The sequence below is a fragment of the Convolutriloba macropyga genome, chromosome 9, assembly GCF_964194025.1.
Source record: "Convolutriloba macropyga chromosome 9, txConMacr16.3, whole genome shotgun sequence".
NCBI classification, from domain to species: Eukaryota; Metazoa; Xenacoelomorpha; order Acoela; family Convolutidae; genus Convolutriloba; species Convolutriloba macropyga.
In genome coordinates this window covers 32517206-32543896 of record NC_134476.1, presented here as the reverse complement: position 1 = coordinate 32543896, position 26691 = coordinate 32517206, and the positions used below count along the sequence as shown (strand labels likewise).

The 26691-nt window shown below is 36.5% G+C and overlaps 2 protein-coding genes across 11 annotated transcripts in view; one reads left to right on the top strand and one right to left on the bottom strand.

Moving 5' to 3' along the window:
• Window positions 1–26691, top strand: part of LOC142345738 (tetraspanin-3-like) — a 550337-nt gene that overhangs the window by 395557 nt on the left and 128089 nt on the right. The gene's annotated exons all lie outside the window — the stretch shown is intronic.
• On the bottom strand, window positions 967–26538 carry LOC142345344 (chymotrypsin-like). 10 transcript variants are annotated; one of them, XM_075397360.1, is made up of 5 exons: window positions 26525–26538; window positions 24941–25132; window positions 15196–15286; window positions 11513–11744; window positions 967–1390 (listed from the first exon to the last, which is right to left on the bottom strand). In XM_075397360.1, exons 2-5 carry the CDS (start codon window positions 25119–25121, stop codon window positions 1190–1192), a joined length of 705 nt encoding a protein of 234 aa, XP_075253475.1. In that variant the 5' UTR covers window positions 25122–25132; window positions 26525–26538; the 3' UTR covers window positions 967–1189. The 10 variants fall into 10 exon arrangements, with proteins under 10 accessions (XP_075253475.1, XP_075253471.1, XP_075253469.1 ...); XM_075397356.1 differs by lacking the exon at window positions 26525–26538 and adding an exon at window positions 26380–26428; XM_075397354.1 differs by lacking the exon at window positions 26525–26538 and adding an exon at window positions 25865–25928 and having other exon boundaries at window positions 24941–25181.

Below are 26691 nucleotides of genomic sequence, written 5' to 3'. Positions count from 1 at the left end.
GTTAAACCTGCAAGAACGCATTTTCATTCTTCTTTGATATTATTTACAATTCGTGTAAATTTTACGTGGTTTGATCAAAGCTTATTTGTATTACAGAACGTCCCACGATCCTATTTAGATAAGTATGAATCTAAAAGAGCAGTTGCTGCACCTTTTGCTTGTTTTTGGTTTTTTATTTTATGCAGGTTTTCGATACAAAACAATAATTTCCTATCACTAATAATGCAGTAACGGAAACGAAAAATTAAAAAAAATTAATCTTCAAAATCTGAAATTAAATTTGATGTTCTCGGTGTATTCATTTAAACTGAACCCTATTTCTCCAATTTTATTAATTGTTTGTTTGTTAGTTAACAAATTTTAGAACCATTTCCTTAGCATACTACTATACAGCAACAAAGATCCTCAACCTCCTAGTCTGAGACCTTGATATTGCTAACTGGATTCCTAAAAATTTCCCCGCACGTTCTTGAGAACAGCTAAAAATGAACAATTTTAGAGACAGATATTCCGGACGTTCTCCCCGTACACTAATTCACACGGAATAATTGGTAATTAATAATCTCATAGGAAAAAACTTTTCGTGTGAAATCACATTAGATGCATTTTTGACACGAAACATTGCTCGACTGTTCATCATTGCCAGAAAAATCAACCTAGAGAATTTTAGAGTGTTTTACAATTTGTTCTTGTTTACGACTTAAAATTCAAGTTCACTTTTTTGTCGTGAAATATTACCTCGTTATCTTTTTTTGAGAGATTGAGCCGAAAACAATCTGACTTTCAATTAAAATGAGTCTATTTATGATGAAAAAAAATATGAAAAAAATAATTATATGCTAAGTTAACCGCAAACTATAGTTCTTGTGTTAATAAAAACTATTTTGTACCTTTCGTAAGAGTGTCAATGTTAGTTAAAACACGAAAAGCAGTGGGTTTGTGAAATCTAAAGACTTCAAATCTAAGTAAAAGAGAACAAAATTAGTTAAATTCATCAAACTTGGTTGTATACTCAGTAGTATAAAAAAAAACAAAACATTAAAGCAAACACAAGTTTCTCAATAAATTGGCCATCAAATTTACAGCAGAAGCTTTTTTATCATTTAAAACTGATTTTACTATTAGCATTCTAACTATGACTACCTTAATTTGTTTGTTCGCACAATTTTTTAAGCCCATTTAAAAGTTTTTACATGTTCTTCTGTATCCAATCTAAGTAAGCTGACACTCGCGTGAATACCGTGTCTGCCGAGCAAGTGACATCACCGAAACTCACGATTCCATACAAACAAATGGGTTTTTGTTTTTCAGTCGACAGGGGGAAAGCAGGTCCACCCGAGTCACCTAGGCATCCTGAGGTGTGTTTATTCTCATCTGAATGCAAGCATACCTGATAATATTCAATGACGTCATAAACTGTTGTTCAACAACGCCTTTATTTCTTTCACGTTGGTAGCTTCTTGAATTTTTCCAAAATCACTTTGAGAAGATCATATGCACCGTTCATTTTTTGTTGTCATTGTAAACCTGGTTAACCGGTTAAAGTTAGATGGGCTTGATTCGCTGACACAGGGTAACGATCAAACAAATTGAGAGTTTGGTATGGGTCAGATTGAACAGACCCAAAGGGAACCTTAGCCCGGACACACCTCGTAGAACACCTTGAAAGTCTTGTTATTTATGTAATGCGTCTTTTTGTCCAAATATTAACTTATTTTGACTACTTTTTATTGAGAAAATCATTGGCTGTAAGAATCATCTCAAATATCAAATAGCTGTGTTTGTTAGTCTGCACTATGCTGCTAGTTAATTATTATTGATGGGCTGTTGTTTAAAAAAGTTCATTTTTCTATAGGCATGGCTCTCGTCTTGGGCTGGACATCTGGGCGTTGATCGTTCCATATAATTTGCTAGGATTCTGATTGAAACAAAGATCTCACAGAGTTTATTAAACTCAATGTTTTTTCTCTTTTACAGACGAAAAAATAAGTATGGGCCGGATTAGACCAAACATGACCAAACTAAGGTGTAGGTGTGTCAACGAATCAGCACAATCGGAGCTCTGACTACTCGCTAGGTTGCATCCGACTATGATGTCTCGAACACAGGTCCGGAATTTGACCAATACCTATCTTGGGGCTTTGATCCTTTACTCATTTTGGAACTTCAAAGCACTTCACGGAAGTATTTTATCTATGATAATGAGCAGAAAACAAATGAGATCAAAATTGAACATCAAAATATTAAATTGAAAGCTATATGAATTCAACATTTTTCAAACAAAAAATTCTCTCTATCGTTACTAAAAATCAAACAAGGAGGCTCGGTAATGTGCGTTAGCACAAAATGGTCCGACCTCGCTCATCTACATTTTTCACTTAATTGTCTACCAAATGAGGAAGAGATAAAAGAATACCATATCGTTCAAAAAACCACTCTATGAATAAACCAATATACCTTAGAGGGCCGATGAGACCTGTCATTAGTTTGACTACCAGAAAAAAGGGCGACAAATATTATATAATTACAAATATTAATGACGACCAAAACTCGTTGACCATTTTTTTAAACAATTAATTACCAGATCAAATTGGCAACAGATAAAACTGAAGAAAATAAACCTGTATTTCATTAGAAAAAAGTGGGATTTTTCCTCAACGGTACTTGAAAGCAAGTTGACAATAAAAGATCAAAAGGCCAAAGTTTAATCAAACGTCGCTTTTTTTGAAAAAAATTAATGTCAAACTGATTAAAAACAATAAGTATCAACTTAAACTCATTTATTTTTCCAATGATAGTGATTGAGACCTCTCATTATCCAGGATACATTAAACAACTACAAAAAAAAGACAAACGCATGCAACAACAAAAAGTTTGCACGAAAACGGTGTCCCAGGGAATTAGACATTAAACCATTCATTAAGAACAATTAAATTTTCTAATTGCGTTTATTTTAATGACAACAGAGCTGTCCAATAACGTGAAACTGTGAAAAGAAATCCGAAATGTGAAAAAAAGCAAACAAGCACGAATCGCGATTTTTTTAAAGAAAACTCATAGTACCAAGAACAAAGACCATTTGAGGTTAATAGAACAGTTATGAAGAGCAAATTGTAGTTCTTTGGATAAGGGATGTGACTTGTCTATAGAGAAACTGAGCTAGAAATTAACTGAAATAAGATTGACGAAGCTCAAAAACCGATTGTCTTTTTTGATAACAAATTTTTTGAAAATGCAAAACAAACATATGCTTTCAACTAAAAAATGAACAGTTTATCCTGCAACGTATTAGATTAGAAAACTAATTGTGCCTGTTTTTCGAGAAACCAAAAAGACTAAAAAATAACAATAAAAAGAAAGAGAAACAAAAAATTTCACAAACAGTTTTAGAAAACCACATTGTTGAAGCCACAGTATATAATATTAACCCAGAGAAACTTCACTTGCGTTTCCATTGAACATCATAAAACATTTTTGTAAGAGGACAAAACTATCTCAAAATGACATCAAAAATCCCAATCGTTGAATAGTATCTGAACTAAAAAATCTCTGAAACAAATTAACCAAGCCCTAAAGACATCAGTCATAAAATTATTAAATAGAGAAATTATTTCTCTAACCAAAAAAATTAACCAAAATTTAAAAGAGATTTCCCAATAATGAGGGTTAGTTACAAAAATTATGTATTATAAAGAAGAAAAAATGACGAGAACCAGAACAAAAGAGGGAAAAGTTGGGGCAAACATAACTCGAAAAAATATTAATTTCGAAGTCATTTAAACCATTATCTATACACCGATATCAGTTATTGATTTCATTTTTATTTCTGTAGATGGCCGTTGTGACATTTCACTACCCAAAAGTTGGCATACGACAACAACAAAATCTGGACTTCTCAATAATGTGACAATTAACCAAAGAAACAAAAACCAACAGCAAAAATAGTCAATTATGCACAAAAATAAAAAAAACTTCGTGTGGAAACTCGTAATACCGAAACCAACAGGTCGTTATGTTAGAAAAATCACCACAAAAATTGGTTTTTGTCTTGCTTGGAAGAGAGCTCGACCTGTATTCACTGAGAATATGCTAATAATTTACAAAAATGGATAAAAAATTGACATGTTCAAAAAAACACTGAATTTTCTTAAAATAATTATATTCAATGTCATAAGAGACATTAGACAACAACCAAATGCACTGTATAGATTCAATTACACCTGTTGATGTAGCCACCTGGATCTTTGAACAGGTAGAGTCAGCAATCAGTCTGCAAAAAAAAGAATAACAAAAGAATGGAAAAGACAAGAGTTCAGTTAGAGTTTACTAAAACTCATTGTCAAAGAAATAAATCCATTAGGTTTTTTCTAAAAAAACTATATCCAGAGTCAAGCTCAGTATCACATAAATGAGAGCTGTCAATAATTGAGCCCTTAATCAATTTTTTTGTTAATATTTTTTTTTAAAAGCAAAATATTTTGAAAAAAGGATGCGCCCAAATAAACATTAAAATATGGCTGATTGTAAGAATCCCCGAAGAGATCAAACCTATCCTTAATTTTGCCGCGTGCCCAAAGAACTGCCCAATTGTTCCAAATGTTTTTAAATAGATCAGTTGTTCAGTTAAATGTTTCAAAAATAAAAAAAAAACAATGTTTGATTTTGTATAATCAATGAGTTGAATTTGTAAAAAAAAGTCGGCGAAATATTAACGCTGGTAGACTTTCATATGGCACGGATTTTCAAATAGCTCTATTTTTGTGTTAACGGAGATTGTGTCAGCTGTCTCTAAATCTCTATTTCTGGCAAAAAAGTTACGAGTTAAGTTACGAGGTTTTTTTACAATGATCTTCTGATTACGAACATTTTGTGGCACTGAAACTTTACAGGTACGTATTTTGCTTAAGTTCTGTCCTGCTGAAAAAACCAAGGTTCTGAACTGCAATCGAAAGAGCTAAATTATTTGAGGGCCTGAAAATCAACTTTTTTGAACCACATCAAGATGTGACAGTCAACAAAGAACGTGATCCGATATTCGCTAAAAAAAGAAAAATTAAAAAAATGTTTTTTCAACCAGAACACTAAAATACAACAAAATTTTTTTATTTTGGTGTCAACACTATGTGTTCTTAGATTAATCTTTTTTGAAAATTAATGGCGTCAAAAAAAAAGAAATAACAGAGAACTACAAAAAATAAACCTTAAACACAGTATAACAACCATTGACAGTAAAGAACCAGAAAAGAGCAAAAAAACAAATGAGAGGGCAAGATTCAAAAATTAATCAAAATCATTCAAAAAGAAATGGTTTCCAAATCTACGGAAGCTCTAGTTAAAAATTGGAGCTCAATGTATTACCACAATTACTCAGCTCTTGAAGGCCATTGTTAATTGCTCTTTTTGGGAAATACAGACATTCCATAAGAAAAGCAGCAAAAGAACAATTATCGAATGTTTTTTGATATGACATATGTTAAAAGTATTAAAAGTCACGTCTATGAACTCTTTAAAATTTTACTAACTTCATATTACCATTATCACTAAAGAAGCAACATGATGAACAAAAATTGACAAAAATTTTAAAAAATTTTTTTATATTTTTAACACAATTTGGGTAGACGTCAAAGAAAATATTAGCTACGAACTGCAACAATTCAAAGGATAGTTATGATAACTAATAAGATAGAGTGATATGACAACAAATCGCAGAAAAAAATAGGCGGAAAGCTCAAAAATTGGCTAAAATTTGTTTGCAAACAAACAGTGTAGAAGACGATTTCAGTATGAATTAGTTTCATCAAAAGCGATACGAACTCACCTAAGCAACTTGATTCATTTTGTCTCTTTATCAAGCAATAATGATTTTCATTACTGAGAAAAGTGATATGACAACAAAAACTACAAAATGGGCAAGATTCAAAATTCACCGTAACATTTCGAAAACAATTGGTTACAAATTAATTGAGAGCTTTGAATTTCAATTTGATTTCTTTTACAGCTCTTCTTAGAGAGTCAATGAGAACGTAGTTAAAAGAGCACATCAAAAACAAAAGCAACAAAATAGGAAAAATACGAAATTAATTATAATTGATTAAAAAATCAATGTCTAATTCAAATAAACCATAAAATCTTCTTCGATTATTTCAAAATTTCCAAATACGCAAAATTGAAACACATTTATAACTTTTAAAAACCTTTTTTTTGCAAAAAATACGAAAAAGAAACAATGAAAACAGAAATCAAATGAGCGCACTTAAAAAAGTTAGGTTTCATAGCCAAAAATGTGTACAAATCCAACTTCTCCAATTTGAAAGTTATTCTACATAAATTGAGCTTCCGCTCTTCTCCATACCTCCAGCGTTCCAACTTTCAATGAAAAAGACTTTCATTCGTTGGAATGAAAAGGTCAAAAAAGTGATCAAATTGTTTTAAATTTATGGGTCAAAAATTGTCGTTTGGAATCAGAATTTCCATTTGAGCTTTCTATCTCCAAATTTCATTGCTAATATTTTTTTTAAAGCCACTAATATAAGAATTTTTCATGAACTTGTAACTTCAAGTATCTAGTACATGACCATGTTGATACCGCTAGTCAATGATATTGCTATTGTTTAAATTCTCAAATGCCTTGAGTTTCATATTTTCGAAAATTTCAACTCCCAACAAACAGCCGCCAGCCTGATCCAACGAAAAAAATCAGAGATCCTTTGTTTAGGGTTTTTCATTTGATTCAAAAACCGAAGACATTAAAACTGCAAAAGTCAGACTCAAAATGAAACTTTGAATCATTTCTTACCAACCTCCTATATCAACGATACCGGATCAATTCTTTTAACTTATGAATCTAATACACATGACAATTAGACTATTTTATTGAAACGTCTTTCCAATCAAAACTTTTTTCTCAGGGACCTAATAATTTTGCGAAATTTTTTTACCAATTTCTGTCAATATCCCGGCTATTTTGAAGATATCTCGATCAAATTTTGTCAATTTTCCGCCTAAATTTGATTACTGACTGAACAATTTCTAGGGATTTCATGGCTTATTCTGGCAATTTCCCGGCCAGTTACTGTCGATATCTTGACTACTTCGGGTTCTATACACCCATTTTGGACGATTTACAGGCTTATTTTGTTGTTTAACGGACCTTTTTTGAATGGTTTGTCGGCCATCTTTGTCAAATTCCGGACCACTTTTGGACAATTTCCCGGCTTTTTTGCTGTTTACCGGACCTATCATGGACAATTTTATGGCTATTTTGGTGTATTCCAGATCTACTCTAAACAATTGTTTGTCTATTTTTCGCGTTTTCCGGACCTATTATGAATGACTTGTCGGCTATAATTAGCGTTTTCCGACCACTTAGGCGATATGTTGGCTATTTTTGGTGGCGTTATGCGGGCCTAATATGCACGATTTCTTGGCTATTTTTGGCGTTTTCCAGACCCCTGCTGGACAATTTCCGCATCTTCATCTGGCGCTTTTTAACTTATTTTGGACTATTTCCCGGCTGTTTTGTTGTTTTCCCGGACCTATTTTGGACAATCTTTTAGCTAGTTTGGCGTTCTCGGGACTTGTATTGGAAGATTTGTCGACCATTTTTTTTTCGTTTTCGGGACGACAGCCTGTCTTTTTTGGCGTTTTCATGCCCATTTTTAGACAATTCCGAACTTTCCTGCCGTAATATTGCATATGCAATGTTTTACACAGTAATAAGTTTTTAACAACAGGTCTTTTGCAACTTGGGGCCATTAGGTATACACAGGAAGGCTCCGAACAAAATACATCAAGCTGGGTACTTTTTTCGTCTTTCCCATTAAAACTCCTCCAGCTTACTGGCATTGAAACATTTAGTCCGGCCTCAACCGTGGTACTATATAATTTCGCGGGGTGGCAATAATGGGAGGGACCCATTTCTTAACTTTCCATTAACGAAGTTTCAATACCATAGTAAAATCAAACAAACATAACCGACTAACGTCGGGCGAATTGCTCTCAAACGACGGGCGAGCGGTTGGCTTTGTCAGTACATAGCCATTGTTTAGTGAGGTTAGCTTTAGCTTGATTGAAGGGGCCTGAGATTAGGGTAATATACGATGACATCACGCCACATAACAGCCGCTGAAGTGCGGCATCAACAAAAGAGTTAAGGAGAGAGAGAGAGAGAGAGTACGGATTAAACGTGAGCGAGAACGAGAAGGAAGTTAACGACAGTCAACACAAACAGAGAGAGCTAGGAATTTTTTCCATGATGTTTTCCAGCTTTGTAACTAAATCATATAGAAAAAAAACTGAAAGTGTAAAATTCAAAAGAAAAGTTTCCACATTTCGCAGTAAAGAAAATGTTCAAACAATTTTTGTCGCTGGATTTTTGTCATGTTACCCATCTGCAAGACTTAAAAAGCGTCGTTGGCCAGTAATGATGTGATGATCGCTAAACTCAGAGAAGGACAAAAATATTCAAAAATTAAAAAAAAACATTTTGTATATTTTAACACAATCTTGCTAAAATTCGTGACATTAATATCTTCAAAGCACCATTCCATTGTCTCAAGAGACTATTCAGTATCCCCATTTCAAGCCTTAAACAGTTTCACTGGCTCATAAAGATCCATACACTTTGAACATGACAACACTTTTTCAAAAACTTTTCAAATTTTATCAAAAAAAATGCGAAAACTCGAGTCATTAAAATAATGATAACCATTCAATTAACTCTAGAATCTAAACAACAGCTTACTATCAAACCTCGAAGGAGGTTTCGTGGCTATTGAGGCTGGAAAAACCTAAAAAATGACTTACAATTTCAAAAAACATGAAGATTTCCAAAAATTTTTCAAAAAAATGCTAAAACCCGTTAAATGTTATAATCTTCAAAATCACTCCATTGCATCTAAAAACTATACAATAACTTTTTATCAAACTCGAGATGAGGTACCTTGGCCCTTGAATCTCGATAAACCTATAAAATGAAAGAAAAAAATTCAAAAAACTTGAAAAAAATGCAAACTTTATGAAAAAATCGATAGAACTTGTAAAAGTAAAAAGTTGAAAACTATTCTATGGCCAATAAAAAATTTTCAGTAACTTCTCATCATGGCCTAGAGGAGGTTTCTTGGTTCGTGAGGCTGGAAAAACTTAGATAACGACAATAAATTTTGAAAAATTTGAAAAAAAAATTCAAGTTTTATCAAACATTTGCTAAAATTTGTGATGTTAAAATGTTGAAAACCATTCCATTACCACTAAAAACTATGCAACAAACCCTATTATCAAACCCCTAAGGAGGTTTTTTGAACCCTGAGGCTGAAAAAACTTGAATAATGACAATAAATGTTAATTTTTTAAAAAAAAATTTAAAATGCAATTTTTGTCAAACAAAAATGCTAAAATACGTGATGTTAAAATCTTGAAAAAGTCCAATACGCCTAGCAACTTTACAGTAACATATTATCAAACCCTAAAGGAGGCTCCTCGGCTCTTGAGGTTGGATAAACCAAAAGAACGACAAAACTTTCAAAAACTTTAAAAATTTGCTTGTTTTAGCGAGCGGTTGTCAGTAGCTAGCCACGGTGTGGGGGGGGGGGGGGTTTGCTGATGGGGGTGGCAACAGTTGGATGGGGGGGGTCAACAGCACGGTGGGGGGTGGTGGCAATAGTGGTGGGGGCTCAACAGTTGGGGGGGTCTTCAACCTCTAAGAACCGCTCTTCACACCATAAATATAAGTCTCCAAAACGGTTTGGGCTGAAACAGAGCTGAAAGGCTCTAAGAGCACTTAATGCCCGGAGGGCGCTACCTGTTTATCCCGTTTTTGAGGACGAAAAGTCTAAAGTGTCAGACGAAAAATCGGTCAAGCGAAAAATCGCATAAAAAAAGACCGACAGGACTAATATAATTGCCACAAACTTCGTTGGAGAGCAATTAAACAACTTCTTGTACAAACTTTTTGCCGCTTTTTTGACATTTGTGGGAGTTTTTGTTCGCTTTGTTATGTAGTCACTTGGCCAGAGTATTGACATAGCATCTAAACGATGCCTAAGTGAATCTAAGCATTTGTTTTAATTAATTTTGCTGAGCATTAAATTAACATTGACGTAATGCTGTGAATATATTATTGCTGATTTTTTGTTTTGTGCTTAATTTTTGTTTTTTAGTCGTCTTATCACTAGTTCTTGTTGAGGACAGTAAGTGTTATGTTCACTGATTTATTAGTGATTCTCTTTTAATTTTCTAGATGTTCGATAAGTTTACATTATCTTGTCAGTATATGCCTTTTGTCTGGGCTACTTGTTCTTCATGTAGTATTAGACCTTGCTCATTACGACAATTCCCAATTGCAAACGCTTCTATAAAAACATAAAAAAACTATTTTCAGTTTGAAGCCAAATGTTTCGGACATTGAAGAAACACATTTTTTAATGAAAATTAAAATCTTGAGAATTCGGTCCGTTTTTGTTTTTATTTAAAAAAAGACCGACAGGACTAATATAATTGCTACAAACTTCGTTTGAGAGCAATTAAAAAGCTGTGGCCTTTTGTGTATAATGTTAGAAGGTTGAGAGAGAACAACCTAATGTAAGTTGTGCATAAGATAAGCTTGACATAGCTTGACAAGAAGCTCTACTTGTGCAACGTATACTTGGCTAGAAAAATGAAGCCTTGAGGAACAAGAAAGATAGAGAGACGTGAGAATGGGTTATAAGAGACGCCCAAGTTCGAGAGCTTAAGACCAGTTGGTGTAATTGGGTAGAACACTAGGCTTGCAAGTAAAAGATGCTGGTTCCAATCCAGTACTGGTCCATTTTCACAGTAGTTGCACTTGAATAGACCCCCTAACATGGCCGCAACAAAAAGCTGTGGCCGCATGTGGATAACGTCATTGGTAATCTCATTGAGGCAACAAAAAAGTATTGCTGTCACGAATCAGTTCAGTTTCAGGACTGTTGTTACTCCATCTCAATCACTTTTACCCAAAAAGGGGCATTTTAGTTTATACCAGCTTAGGGTGCATATGATTTGGACCCCCTATTTGCACCTGCCATATTTCTGCATAATAATTTACTGTAATCACGTGTGCTCTGCCACTGGGGGTCCTTAACATACTCGGGAAGGGGGCACAAACGGAAAAGATTCGAAAAACCAAATGAATTTAAAATCGTAGATATGTCATAAATAGTTGAACTTATCAGATCGATTCTAATTCGGTATGTCGCTTCAAACTTTCTGACTTTGAAAGTAAATATGCTTGAAAAGAATATTTTCTATTCTGTATCCAATTATAGTTCAAAAATGTTTCTTATTTTTTTGTTGGTTGATTTTTTGCTGATTTTTTCTTTATATTGAAAAATACGAAACTGCTGAGATTTTGACATTTTTTCATAAACATATCGCATTTCGTCGCATCGTATTTTTGGCGGGCGGAGAAAGAAGGGGTTATTCAAATCTCCCCTCACTCTTAAGCCCGCGGTGGGTGCCAACGATTACATCCGTCGGGTGTTAAATTTCTTACATGAACAAGGGGATCAACACTTTCGAACTCGCAATGGGATGTTTCGCGTAGTTTTGTCTCCATCAGGTAAAGCGGTAAGCTCTTGTCCGTAACATTTGTAATTCCCATTCCACACACTGCTATTGTGTTGTTCTCATATGACTTGTCGCATAGTGGGATGACACGTGAATATGGCACTGGTTTCATTAGTTTCACCAAAGCTATGTCGTTTCTCACCGATTCGTTATCATAACTGTAATATAAATAACAGTAGTAGTTAATCCGTGTACTTTTTATTCGGGTCTTTCAAATTATACGCCACTCAAAAAATTATGACTAACCACCAACCATTATCGTATATAGTTGTGGCGGCTATTCATTGTATATCCACAAAATTTGCGGGGGGGGGGGGGGGGGGGGCTATAATAAGAAATACCTGTTTAATCTAAAAACAAATCGGTGTCAACTCCTATTTCCATATGTTCTTCAATGTTTAATACGAGAACTATTAAGATCGCTGCAGCTGCTCCCTCCTTCTTCCTTCTTGAAGTTGAATATGACCAAATGTGGTTGACATTTTATATATACGTATAATAGTACATAAATTTCAATGGTAGAGGGCCTTGGTTATTATTGTTCCAACATTTCCCAGGCTGAGGTCACAGACGGAAAGTCGATAAGTCCAGACCGAATGTCTGTTGAACGCAAAAAAGTCTGTACATGAACGCACGAAAGTTGGGTGAACGCGCAAAAGTCTGGACATGAACGCTCGAAAGTCTGGACATGAACGCACGAAAGTCTGGTGAACGCACAAAAGTCTAAACATAGGCACTTTCCGTCTGGGACGGTCTGGACATAGGTATTTTCCGTCTGGGACGGTCGGGACATGTCGACTTTTTGTCTGGCACCTCAACCTGGGTTTTTTAGAAATGATGGAGAATTTACTCGAGGCTTGTTTTTTGGTCAGACTAAACTAGAATATTCGTGCGCACATGCAACAAAAATAAATTTGATACAGAAATGAGAGCTCTTTAAACGTAAATTTCAATCACCTAGTTTTCATTTATTCTAGCAATTTCAACTTTCTAAAAAACCTACGTTTTAATTACTGATATGAATTATGTTTGGCAGTACTCCATTAATATGAAGATAACATAACGTCGGGCAAATTGCTCTCAAACGACCGGCAAGCGGTTGGCTTTGTCAGTAGCTAGCCACAGTTTAGTGAGGCTAGCTTTAGCTTGATTCAACTCTGCAGCCTTCAGTTTTCTAGCCTTGTCAACAAATAAGTCAAATAAAAAACTCAAATAAAAACCAGAATTCGCCAAAAAAAAATGTTCAGCACTATTTTTTATCTCTGGAGTCATGTCAAGTGACCCATCAGTAAGACTTGAAAAGCTTCGTTGGCCAGTAATGATCGTTAAACTCAAGAAAAGGACAAAAATATTCAAAAATTTTGAAAACAATCAAAACTTTTACTAAAATCTTGCTAAAATTCGCTATTGAGATCTTAAAAACGGTTTCATTGTCTTAAGGGACTATCCAGCATCCCTATTTCAAGCTTTAAATAATTTCACTGGCTCATAATGATCCAAAAATTTGAAAGATGATAACATTTCTCCAAAAATTAAAAAAATTAACTGTAGTAAAAAAATTTGGTAAATCTGGGGTCATTAAAATATTAATAACCATTTCATTAAGTCTATAATTCAGGCGACAGCTTTTCATCAGTCCCTGGAGGAGAAAAAAACAAAGCTTGAAAAAATTGCAAAAATTTTTTTTTTAAAATGGCTGAAATTAAATTCTTGAGAAACATTCCATTACATCTAGAAGCTATGCAGTAACCTATAATTAAACCCTAGATGAGGCTATGTGGTTCTTAAGGCCAGGGAATTCTAAAAAGTGACCGCAATTTCAAAAAACTTGAAAAAATTGAGAGTTTTAAAATTGAAAATAAAAATGAAAAAACTTGTGATCATAAAAAGTTGAAAACAATTGCATGGCCAAAATAATTTCTCAGTAATTTATTATCAAATCCTTAAGGAGATTTTCTGGCACTTGGGTCTGTAAAGACTTGGTTAATGGAAGATAAATGTCAAAAAAATTGAAAAAAAATCGACGCTTAGTAAAAAAAAATGCTAAATTTCGTAAGTTACTATGTTGAATCCATTCCACTGCCACTAGAAACCATGCAATAAACTATTATAAAATCTTCGAGCAGATTCTTTGACACCTATGGCTGAATGAGCTTGAAAATTAGGATAAAATTGCGTGTTTTTAGCGATTGGTTGCTCGAACGTAACCACGAGGGGGGGGTTGCACCGGGGGGCTGATGGGTAGGGAGGGAGGGGTGGTTGTGGGCAACACTGGGGTGGGGGCAACACCGCGGCTGGGGGGTTGGGGCAATAGGGGTGGTCAACAGCGTGTGTGTCGTCAACCTCTAAGAACCGCCCTTCACAACATAAGTATTAGTCTCCAATACAGATTGAGCTGAAACAGAGCTGAAAGGCTCTAAGAGCACTTAATGCCCGCTGTGAGCTACCTGTTTATCCCGTTTCTGAGGACGAAAAGAAAAAACGTCAGACGAAAAATCGGTCAAGTCAAGAATCGCGTATGAAAAAGACCAACAGGACTAAAATAATTGCTGCAAACTTTGTTTGAGAGCAATTAATAATCCATTAAACTCGACATTTTTGTAGCCAAAATATCTGAAGTCAAAAGTTCAATGTTGTAATTGCTACAATGCTTTGAAAGAAAAGATAAAAATTGAGAAAACAAAAATAAAAATTCCACTAAAAACAAAATTCTTTGGTTTCTGAAGTGAAAATGTAAAAACATCATTAGCTATGAAAGCGTATTTGTTAGCTGAAAAACTCCAGCCTGAGGGTGGCTGTATTGGGCGATAAATTGGGGAGCAGTAAACTGATCTAACAGCGAGTCTCATATAAATTTCAGAAAGTCTTATCGCTTAAATGTAAGACATAAGTTTGCGGAAAACACATAAAACTGTTTTTTTATGTCACTTTTCACAGCATGTTCAATAATTTTGGTGCCAATTTGAATTGCCCTTCCAATCACTCAAATTTGTGACCAAGGCTATGTGATTAAGATCACTTTTTTTGAGTTTCTTTTATTTACTCTTGATTCATTTATTTTCTTTATGATTAAAAAGACAATTGTTCAGAAAAATACTGCTAATACAACAATTTGTCAGTTTTCCTTAAGTTTTGACTTTTTTCCGTTGTTCGGATAAGGCATAGAATTTGGTTTTTTACGAGATTAAATTATGAAGTGTCTAACAATAAACACTAAAAGTAGTTCTTTTTTGAGAAGCTTTTAGTTGACCCAGACTTACGCTGCAAACACAAAGATTAAATTGCGCGACTTCATCATTCATAAAAGGGAACAATTTTAGATCAAAATTTCTAGGTTTTTAAAACGTCAGAAGTTTGCGGCCTTTCATAAGAAATCGGTTTCTTGCTATGGAGGGTTCAAACATCCCTCAACTATGGTGTATATACGGTATAGGTGGAGGTGGGCGCAAAAAAAATGTACCCTTTTATCTGGCAGAGGGCATACGCGGAAGAGGATCGATATTTTATTACAAATGTCAAATTAAGTTGTTTCTTAGGATTAAGGAAGTTGAATTTGAAAGCGTAAGTGTTTTTTGCAAGGGAGAAAAATATTAATAATTGAAAACTCACTTTTCGTGTACTGTAGCTGTAGCGTTGTAGACATGCTCGTCTTTCTTCTCTTTTAAAAAGTCACTTATCACGACCCAAACGCCTCTGGTACCTGTAAACTTAAGAAATTGAATTCATACAGTTGATATTCGGAGATTCCCCGGGTTGACCGACCTAACATGCCATAAAATGACCACCTAAAATACCTTAACAACCAGAACGGATCATATGTTGTCCATCAAAAAGCGAGAAAAATCGTTTATGCTCCTGCTTTGGTTAGTGAGTCACCATATGTGATCGTTTTTACGGAAACTAATTTTCCATTTAAAAATTAGGCACATTCTTAACGACATCATATTGTTTTTGATGACCACATACGGTCCGTTCAATGGTTATTATTGTAACATATATGGTCAATTCTATTTGATCGAAGTCGATATATAGTGCTCTTTTTCTAGTAAGTAATTTACCAAACATGATTCTTTTTATGGCATCAAAGGCACCGTTTTTTATGTCATTTTCAGAAAAAGTGTTTCATAACTGTTTCCAAAATGAGAGTAATTTTTCTGCTGCAAAAAGCACCTCCCCGGACCAGTAAATTTTATGTTCTGACGTTTTATGATTCCAAAACTTGCTTTATGAACTGAATTTAAAAATAATAAAAAAAAACAAACTCTTCAAACATAATCGACTAACGTCAAGCGAATTACTCTCAAACAACCGACGAGAAGTTGGCGTCATCAGTAGTAAGCTCCGTATGTTCTTTTCAAGTTTTCATAAAATCGATATATGGCGATGGCCTTTAGATTGGGTGTCTCCAAAAATATAATGCTCGGGTCAAGGATATTTTCTTAAAAAAGAAACTGGGAAAAGATTGTAAAGGGGGAAACGACAAAAACGACAATACCTGACACTTCGTACATAATTTACCGACGAAAATGACAATTATCGATAGTTCTTACAAAAAACAACAAATCCAATTTTGATGCCTCTTGAATCAATTTTGTTGCCTTTTCTCAATGTGTTTTTGTTTCTCTGAAAAAAAACGTGTAAAAAAATCAGAAATTCTACTCTTAATTATACTTGTTGGCCTATAGTTTGTGTCAGTCTTCTTTGTTGCGTAAATTATTGGGTGGAAACAGCAAGGGTGAAAAAAGGTAGAACAAAATTTGACACCAGGCAAAGTGGTTGAAAAACAATTAATTTTGAACCGTCTGCCCTAATTTACTCTCTTATAAACAACAAGAGTGGAAGAGATTTCAAAAAATTGATACAAACGATAATGCTGGAAAAAGAGTAATTTTGTATCAGTCCACAATAAAAAAAAACATTCTTTCCAAAAAGTGGAAACAGCTCACTACGGTCGAGTGAATTGCTCTCAAACAACCGTCGAGCTTGATTTGCCGGTAGCTAGCTGCTTCACACCATGAGTATAAGTCTCCGAAACATTTTCTGTTAACTGCATACATGGATACCAGTACACTGAAAGGCTCTAAGAGAGCTAACTGCCCGCTGGGCGCTACCTGTTTATCCCGTATCGAGGACAAAATGTCAGGGACAAAAATTCAAATTGCATATACGGATAATATATGATTTTTGTAATGGCTGCTCTCACAATCGGTTGCAACTACGAAAGCTGTACAGCGTCCAATTCGTTCTGAGTTGTTACAAAAGCTGTCCAGATATTTTGTTTTTGCAGTTGGCTTTTGTGACTGTATATCCACTATGTTCTTACCGTTACATTCCAAATCAGTCTGTAACTATTTCATAATCTGAGTCTTTTTCAGTAACGAATCGGACTGGATTTGCTACAGACCACACAATACGGAAATCTTTATGTATATCAGTTCAATCCGATAGAAAAACAAATCGAAGACAAAGATATATATCTAAGACTTGTTCATGCAACAAATATTTAAACTTGAATCTATGTTGTTTTTTGCTTTTTTACTCACAAGTTGAAAAACCAGAAGCTAGGTTTGTGACAGTTGAATTGCAGCTCCTATTATTTGTAGATGCAAGACACAGTAACAAATAATATATTGCTCAAGAATAAGCATGTTGTGAAAGCGCAGCCTCAACATCGCTGGCCCTGTTTTCCTTCGTGAAAACTTCCTCATCAATTGGTAGTATTGGAACGAGCTTCTCAACAGGCCTCCTGTAGATTCCGCCATTCGTTTGAATCATTGCTGATCGACTTGCTCCATCAGAACTTTTGGTTGTTTCTGTAACTCGGCCAAGTTTGTAATACCCTCGTTTAGCACTATCTTCGATCAACTAAACAAGATCACCTTGGTGCAAGTTTCTGTCAGATTCGCATTTCCATTTGTTTAGATTGTTCAAAGTTGGCGGATACTCCAATCAGAATTGGTCGCAGATGAGAATCGAGAAAGCGTGTGTTTGTCGAAAGCGTTTTTGATGATCGACGAATTCCCTGTGCATGGTAAATATGATAGACAAAGATTTTGTTACCAATCCGAAATTGATTTGGGGTAATTTCTTTTGGAATCGTTCAACTCAGAACTAACTGGCGTCATTGGTCTAGCACTCAATGTTTGCTCTTCAAGACACTTTTCGGTTGAAAGAACAACTTCAGTATTTCATCGGTTCCCCAACATTGCATACATTGCTTTCTCGCAACTTCTGACCAGTCGCTCCCATGAGCCTCTAAAGTGGGGTGCTGCGGGTGAATTGAACTTCGATCTGAACCCTTGTTGAAGCAAATGTTCTTCAATTCTGTCTTTGTTTCATGCCGCGACATGAACTCTTTGAACTCTCAGCCTGATCCAACGAAGTTTGTCCCGTTCTCACTGACCATTTTTTATTGGTTTGCTTCTTCGAGCTATAAACCGAATAATTGCGTTCAGACAACTTTCGGTTTCCAACTTTGGGACTATCTCTATGTGTATGGCTTGTACTGTTAGACAGGTGAACAACCAGCACTAACTTTTCAGTTCCGCGCCCAAATTTTACTGTAAAAGGGCCAAAGTAGTCTATTCCAAAATTTTCAAAAGCTGTTGAAGCATCCATCATTTCTATAGGTAGCTCTGCCATTACGGGAAACATTGTCTGTGCTCTGCCTTTTCGGCAGGTGATACATCTATTTTTTAATGAAAACAAAGCATTTCTTACGCCTATAACCCAGAATCGTTGCTGAACAATGCTTCTTTTATGTTCAGTTCCCTCATGGCTGTAGTCTTTGGGCTCATTACGCAAGAAGAAATCGACAACATGATATTTCCAATGCAATAATATTGGATGCTTTGCATTGAAGTCCAATTGGCGTGTCCCTATTCTGCTTTTGGCACGAATAAATCGCCTTTTGTCAACAAAGGGAAAAAAATGCAAAATCTGGTTGTTTCTCGGAATTGCCTTTTGAACCTTGAGAAATTTCATCTCTTCAGCAAACTGTTTTTGCTGTAGTAACTTGAAGATAGTTGCTTTGGCTTTTTCTTTTTCCTCAATACCAGTTATCTTTGTTGCGGTTTCGTTTTGCTCAAGGCTCGCTGCACATACGCCAATGTAATTACAAGTCTGATAAAACTGTTGAATTGTTCCCTTTGAGCGATTGGTTCCTCTTCTTTGGTTGTAGATATGAAAGCCGTTTGTTTGTCGCTTTATAGGTCAGAGGCCAACTCTAATTTCACCTGTTCAGGTCACTTGTTATCTGGATGCCTCAACCAGGCCAGCCCAGTGAGCCATTCATTATTCCTGAGTTTCTCGAGTTGCTCAACATTCACGGCTCTGGTCCCGTTGTCGGCTAGATTGTTGATACCACTCACATGATTCCTTTGTGAAATTTCCGTTGTATCTAAATTCTCCGCAATTCGGTTCCTTGCAAACACTTGTTTTTTGCGGTGAGAGCTGCGTATCCATTGCAGAACAGTAATAGAAACTCTCCAAAAGTTATCACTTCGTATCTTTGACTTCGTGTTCTTTAACTATCTGTTCTTTCAGTCTCACTGCCATAACTGCCGATTGTAATTCCAAACATGGTATCGAAAGGTGTCGCATCGGTGCGACTGAGCACTTTCCGAATACAAATGCTAAGTCTGCTGAGTGTTCCTTGGGCTTTGAGCGTAGATATGCCACTGCGCAGATTGTGTCTTCAGGTGCGTTGGCAAACACATGAAGTTCCCAATTATCCCTAGCTGTGCTGAATTAACTTCTGTCATGGTTGGTTTCTGCTACCTCTGGAAGCTGGTTTTTCCGTTTCAGAAACTCCTCTCCTTCGTTAGGTTCCACTGAGTTGTCCCAATTTTGCATTTTTTGTCCAGATGCATTTCAGGAGTCGTCTCATTTGAACACTGAATGGTGCAAACAACCCAGGAGGGTCAGACATTGATGAAACTAGAGATAAGACCTTCTTCTGGGTGATTGTGGTTTTAAGTTCTTTGCCAGTACCTCTGCAAATCTGTAAACTATCTTCAGTAACAATCCACTGAAGCTGAAGCACGGATGAAACCACCTTACTAGGTTCTACTTTCATTTGCTTTGTGTCGCTGATTGATCTCAAGTACTCATGGACTTCCTCTGTCACTTTATTGCAGTTGGTGGTCCCCTTTTTCAGTTCGAATCCATGTCTTGACAGAAGAGTTGCAATTGCTTGAAAACATTGATTGCTTCGTCAGGAGTGTCGACTGATTTGATGAAATCCTCCATATGGAAGTTGCTTTGGATTGCTTTTGCTGCAATTAGAAACTCGTCCTCATTGTCAATTGCTACTCGCTTTAGAGCGTAATTTGCACAAAGACATGACGTTGTTACTCGTAAGTCTGCACAGGTTTGTTCATTGTCGGTCGCCACAGGAAACTCAAGCATCTTTTATATCGTTCAGGAACCTGCCTTTTGAGAAACATTAATTCAATATCTGCGATTAGGGCTATTGGTCCTTCTCGAAATGTGAATATTGTTCCAATCAATCCGTGTATAGATAGGGTCCGGCTAATGGCTTGACATCTGGGCAAAAAGCTTGGTATTTGGCTGCAGCATTGCAAACACGTCGAACTATACGCGGTTTGTTGGAGTTAGTACTGGATGGTGTGGCAAATACTCTTCCTCCCAAAAAGTGCATTTGACTTTCGATTTGTTCAGGTTCTTCACAAACCCCTTTTCAACATCTATATCAATTGACTGTTGACACAAATCTTTCAAATTTGATTCTCGTTGGAATTGTCTTTCCAGTGAGTAGAGCTGACCTAGGGCTGAATCGTAGTTGTTTGGAGAATTGGATTCTAATTCACTCCAGAGCATAACCACTTCGTCCGCTAGCCTGTAAAATTTGTCATGTTTTCTAGGAACTTCTGAGCTTGTTGCTCTTTCTTTCATTGACTTTCAACGTTTATTCTGGAAGCATAGGTTTCTATGTTCTACCAGCATTGAACTTTTTCCGCCATTTTCTCTTCTGTGTGCTAGCGAAATGACAAACGTTTTTTCCTCTTTTACCATTCATGGGTCCAATGACTAACCACCCTAATTCCGTCAGGACAGCGACTCTGGTTCTATTCGTGTTCCTATCTTGTAGTCTAATGCCTTTTGTAGTTCATAGGCATGTTGACCAATAATGATGCCAACTTCCATCAAATTGAAACTTCTTTTTGGAAGTACACTCAAGTGGCTGATACTTTGTTTCAATTTGTTCTGGTCATAATTTGTTTTTCCCAATGAAATTCGGACGCCTCAAGCAAATGCACCTTTGAGTGCAGTCCCTCTATTTTGACAGAAACTTTCGTGTCTTCAGATCCTCCGTTTCCGTTTCTTGTATGCCGGCTATTTTAAGAAACAGCTCAGTGCTTTGGGCTTGCAACTTCTCTTGGAAGCTTTGATTGATGAATGATACCGTAGAACCACAATCGAGGAAAGCATATGCGTTTAGCTGGTTGTATCAAATCTAAACTGAGACGGGAACTATCTGCAGGAAGCATGTAACTTCGTTACTTTAATTTTTTGTTTCAGCACTTACGTTGACTGGATGATTACCCTCCTCCATTTAGTTTTCCGAGTGTAGCAATCGGTTGTGCTTTTTAGTACATCCATTTACAAGGCATGCGTTGACTCTGCTATCCTTGATTGCATGTCCTTTTCCGATACATCCATAAAAAACCGTTGCTTCCTCACTGCTATATATCCATCGTTAATATTCATGTTTTTGAATAATGGGCAGTTCCAAATTCGCTGGCTACCGTCAGCTAGCGGACATTGATCGCTTTGCGGTGGCTTCCTTTCTTGATGGATACGTTGGAACTGGCACTGAATTTTGACGTCTTCAAGAACTGTTTATCTCTTTTTGTATTGCACTTGTCTTCTTTTCTGCGCTCGCTTCTAATCGCAGAGAATCCTTCATGCACGAATGCTTTCCTTGATAGCCATTTTTTTAGACATAATTAGATCAGGCCAGTCTTCGTCCTCGTCATCAACATAGAACCACCATTTTTTTGAGTATCTGTGGCAGCTTATCAACTGCCATACATAACGTTGAAATTGATTGCAGGATACCAATTTGTTTGTATCTTTGAGCACGTTCACGAATTTAGAGACAATAGAAAACTGAATTAGACTCGCTGAGTCAAGAAGTTTCACTTGATTTGCCTTTCGTAGGCTCTCGCGCTGCGCATCTATATTTACATGCGATCTTCCGAATTATCTTTCTGGTATGCTACAGACAGCGCTGTAAAGTTGTCCAGAGATTGCGGATTTTGCTTTACCTGTAAGCAGCGTCTTTATGCGGTTCATTTTTTCAGAATTCAGAATCGATTGTTTATCTGGTGTTGCGATAACCATGCTAGACCATTCAGGCCACTCCAGTGGGGTTTCCGAAAAAAACTACTCAACTTCAATTTTGGCAAACTGCTACTGCTGGAATATCCGATGTTAGTGCGCATAGCTACGTTGTGCAAAACATCTCTGTCTTCAGCACTTGCTGAACGATCCCGAGAGTTTAGATATCGTGAATAATTCCTATCTTCACTCCGTTTAGAACTGACATCAAAGCAGGTTTTCGGTCGAGTTGGTGTTTCTGTTTTCCTTATCGTATTGGCCCACTCCGAGACATTTTTTTGAGATCCAATTGAAAGGCGACTTGTCACGAGCGTTCGTTGACTGAGAACGTACATCATGCGTCTCCAACGTTGCAATTTGCGCTCTAACTCTCGCTCCCTTTCCAAAGCGGATGCTGCATCACTAATTTTTTCATCTGCATTTTCAGCTCAAGTTTTTTTCTCTCAGACTGTGTTCTTTCGAGTTGCAATTTTGTTCCGAATTCATTTTCGAAATTATTCATTTTTTCTTCAATCCTTCTTTTTGCTGAGGATGTTTCCGAACCGTTCTCTAGATCTTGGTTGTTTGATTGTCGGTTTCGTGTAACGGTTTTCAGTGTCCTATGGCTTGTGCTGTCATTTCCTTTTGAGATTCTGCAATTATGATCCGTCGGCAATAAATTGATTCCCGGCGGTTCTGCTTCAGAAGTGGAAACAGTTGAATGATTTTTTGATTTGACATACCTTTCTGTCCTTGAGTATATGGTAACCAATCGTTATATAAGCTTTTGAAGAACTCCTGTTGTTCTGTGCAATGCGAGTATAAACCACACTGTTTGCCGAGCAGTTGCTGAAATGGGTTGTCGATCTCTTGTATCTGTTGATCAACTGTTTTGAGTTTGATGGGTGGGTCGGTCTTTTTTCTTTATAATATTTTACAACATATCGTGTTTTTTGTCGCAGCTGCTCTGAGCACAGGTCTTGATCTCTTTATACAGGTTGTTGCGACTTCCTGGTCGAGTCATTTTGTTTCGTAAATTAGGCAGCAGCTTGTTTCCTTAGTGAAAGTCACTAGTACAAAGAATTTAATTTCTAATCTCTTCAAATGGACAGCAGTTTGTATTCCACTGTGCGCGTCGGCGGACCAAATGTAACGGCTGCTCAGTCAATCGGTTGCGACGAGGAAACCTTTACACCGCCCAGAACGTTCAGAGTGGCTACAAAATCTGTCAGCATATTTTGTTTTTGCAGTTCGTTTTTGTAACTGTATATCCGCCGTTGCATTACAATGTTCTTACCGTTGCATTACAATTAATATCGTAACTATTTGCTAATCTTAGTTTTTTTCAATATCGAACCAGACTGGATTTGCTACAGATCAAACACTACAGAACTCTTATGTATACCAGTTCAATCCGATATAAAAACAAATCGAAGACAAAGATATATGTATAAAATCTGTTTATGCAAAAATTATTTAAACTTGAATCTATATTGGCTTTAGCTTTTTAACTCAAAAATTGAAATACCAGAAGCTGGGGTTGGTAACAGTTGAATTGCAGCTCCCATAATTTGTACATATAAGACAGAGTGCAAATAGTATACTGCTCAAGATTAACTTTCAGTACAAGACACACTAACAATTGACTGCTCAAGATTAATTCAAACGCAAGGTACAGTAACACGTTTTTACTGCTCAAGTCAGTTTATTGTTGCAAAATTTTAATTAGTTCTATGAAGAAAGCCGGATATATTCTATTTCGCCCCCCCCCCCAAGTTAGCTAGCAGAAATTTTTTATGACCCCCAGGCGCACGTGCTTTTTTCTTACACAGTAACGTGCTAAATAGCAACATTTAATTTGTAACTAATAAACAACACAGATGGGGCCGAAACAGAATACATCCAGAAAAATTTTTTCTGCGGCTGTTGTTCCTTTTTGTTGTTGTGTTGCTTTTGTTTTTCCCCTTTTTCTCCCTTTCACATGACTATGACTGTACTAGTAACTATATCTAAAACTGGGACTATTACGATGACTAATAGACAACTTATACAAAAGTATTTTCTCTATCTCTGTTTTTATGCTGATGTATTTTCCTTATCATGTTGTGAAAGCGCAGCCTCAACAATTGTTTTTGATCTTTTCCGTTTGTGCCCCCCAGTACGTTATGCGACCCTCCTCCCCCAGTACGTTATGCACCCCTCTCCTCTTTACAGAGCACGTGTCATTACATAGTGAATCATTATGTAGAAGTATTTGGCAGGTGCGTCTGGGGGGTGCAAATAATATACATACACTAAGCTTGGGGGGCACAAACGGAAAAGATCCGATTTTATATCGACCAAACTCGGTTTCTGAGTGCCGTCCTTCTATCGAGACAAAAAAAATTAATGATACATTATCCATGTAGAGAAGAATGATCGGATCATTTCTGTTAGTGCCCCCCTCCAGTTAAGGACCACATGCCATTACATTCTTAAAAAATATGGTAGGTTCGTCTGGGGCAGCAAACACTATGCACCCAGTAAACTGGGACACAAATGAAAAAATTCATGGAACTATTCTGTTTCACCTCCATTCAGTGTTTACACCCCTTCCCCCATTACAAATGTTGTGTTTTATGCCCGTAATTACAAATTATATATTGTTACCTAGAAAATCATATAATACCCAGAACGATTACAAAGGAAAAATTTATACAAATTTTGCAACAAGCTTGTTGTGACTAAGATTCAATTTTTTGTATGATCTCTGTAAGACTACCATGAAATCATACAAATCATATAAAACCTTGGATGATTACTAATCAGCTCGTGGAAAATAAGGAACGTTGTATGATGGGCAACCGGGGTTGAGGATGATGCCAGCAATCCCTTTTTTGTCTTTCATTATAGTTTGTGATGTACCCCGTTGTACCCCCATCACATTATTGTAAACTTACGGTTGGGGGTTGTTTTGGAAGGGGGTGGATTGGTATTGGGGATGACCCATAATTTTTTAGTCGGCAAGTACCGTTTGGAAAACAATGGGCCGCAGACAACACGTGCCAAGGTCCAATAACAGTGCCACCGCATTGGGAATACGATTCACCAACTTGGGTTATGATCATTACATAGAAAGGTCTCAGAGGTGCCTCGTATCCATTGATAATAGCTCGTTCCACAGCCACATTATCATTGCTCTGAACAGCCATATCGAAAGAAACTGTAATGATGAATAATAGAAAATATGATCCCATGTCGAGGTCGAGACACTAATGATTATATCATTTTCGGCATCTTTATTCGTTTCTGCCCCCCACCAGCTTAGTGAGTGCATATGCACCCCCCCCCCCACGCCAGTAACAGGTGCAAAATTTTTAGAGAAAAATTTACTATGTAAAGGCACGTGCTCTATGTAACCGGGGAGTATAACTTTCTTGGGATCTATTCTGTTTTGCCTCCTCCCCCCAGTGTTTTTTACAACCCCAGTTACAAATTATATGTTGTTATATAGCACATTAATATGTAAAAAATTAGCACGTGCCCCTGGGGGGAGGGGGTAAAAGGCATAAGCCCACTAAGCTTGGGGGGCAAACAGAATAGATAGCGTTCTTAGGGGACAGATACGGAAAAGATACCTCGGATCTATTCGGAAACGGGGGGCAGAACAGAAAAGAACGTATGGTGGGCGGTGTGGTTCATTTACCCTTAACTTAAAAAGACAATACTATAAACAAAATTGAGTCTATTCTGTTTTCTCTCCCCCCCCCCCCTCCCCCTCATTGTTTTTGCTAACAAAATTTCTAATTATATCCATGTTAATATGTAAAAATGAGCAGGTGTGGCGGGGAGCGCAAAAACTATACCCGCTAAGTTGTAATTTGGGACGGGGCAAAACAGATGGGATCCACGCAGTAGTATTTTTATCGGCAAAAGTTTAGAGCTTAAGTTTTACATTTAAAGGATTTTTAACAACTCAGTCAGGTTCAAATTAAAGTCACACTGACTCGGGAATTTTGTTCATACCTCTTTAATTATTTACCGGAAATTTGTGTCCAGAAATAGCGTTGAGGCACAAAAGCATTAATGAGTGCCTTCTCAGTATTTGGAGAAAGCCAGGCTTATCTTCAAAAATTTAAAAATTAGAGGCGGAGAGGTTAGTTTGTATATGTTAGCACACGAATCTTAGCGTCCCGACGGAATTTTTGCCCTGACACGAGGGCGCTTGCGCCCGAGTGCTGGGCACAAGGCCCGAGGGTGGGCTAAGATTCATATGCTAACTTAATTAAAAACCAAAGGGTACGAAAGGGCTTAAACTTTAATTAAAATTGAAATTAAGAGTACAGTTTTGCAAATTATTAAACGAGAAGTTTTCGTCAACTTTTCTAATTTTTTCCTGTTTTCCAGCTGTTTCAATCATTTTTTTGCTCCATTTTGACATCGCTATCGAAATTGTTGCTATCATGAAACCTTTTTTGCCCTGTTTGGCAACCGCTAATTTCATTTCTGCGAGATATATCGAACTATTTACTAGTAGAAAGCCAATCTTTCTTTCTGTTAAGAGCGTTAGGAATATTTTTTATAATTGCTGGAGAATTGAATTATGTTTTCTTACATCAAGCGGACCGCTAAGTTATGGCCGCAAAATTTCCTTTTTTGCACGTGCTAATTGCTAATTGCACGTGCCCCCAAGTTTTAGCTACCAAAAAAATTGTACCCTGTGTGCTCTAACAGACACTGAGCTAATACTTACTTGAGTGGAAATATAAATGTTTGTCCTAA

What these genes read in the sequence shown, in the direction of transcription:
- LOC142345344 (XM_075397356.1), bottom strand. Translation starts at nt 26,413, where the DNA reads ATGAAATTAGCGGTTGCCAAACAGGGCAAAAAAG. An exon ending in GGCCCATTGTTTTCCAAACG is followed by an intron (nt 15,287 to 24,940) that starts GTACTTGCCGAC and finishes TTAAGTTTACAG; the next exon opens with GTACCAGAGGCGTTTGGGTC. An exon ending in GTGTTGATCCCCTTGTTCAT is followed by an intron (nt 1,391 to 11,512) that starts GTAAGAAATTTA and finishes GAATATTATCAG; the next exon opens with GTATGCTTGCATTCAGATGA.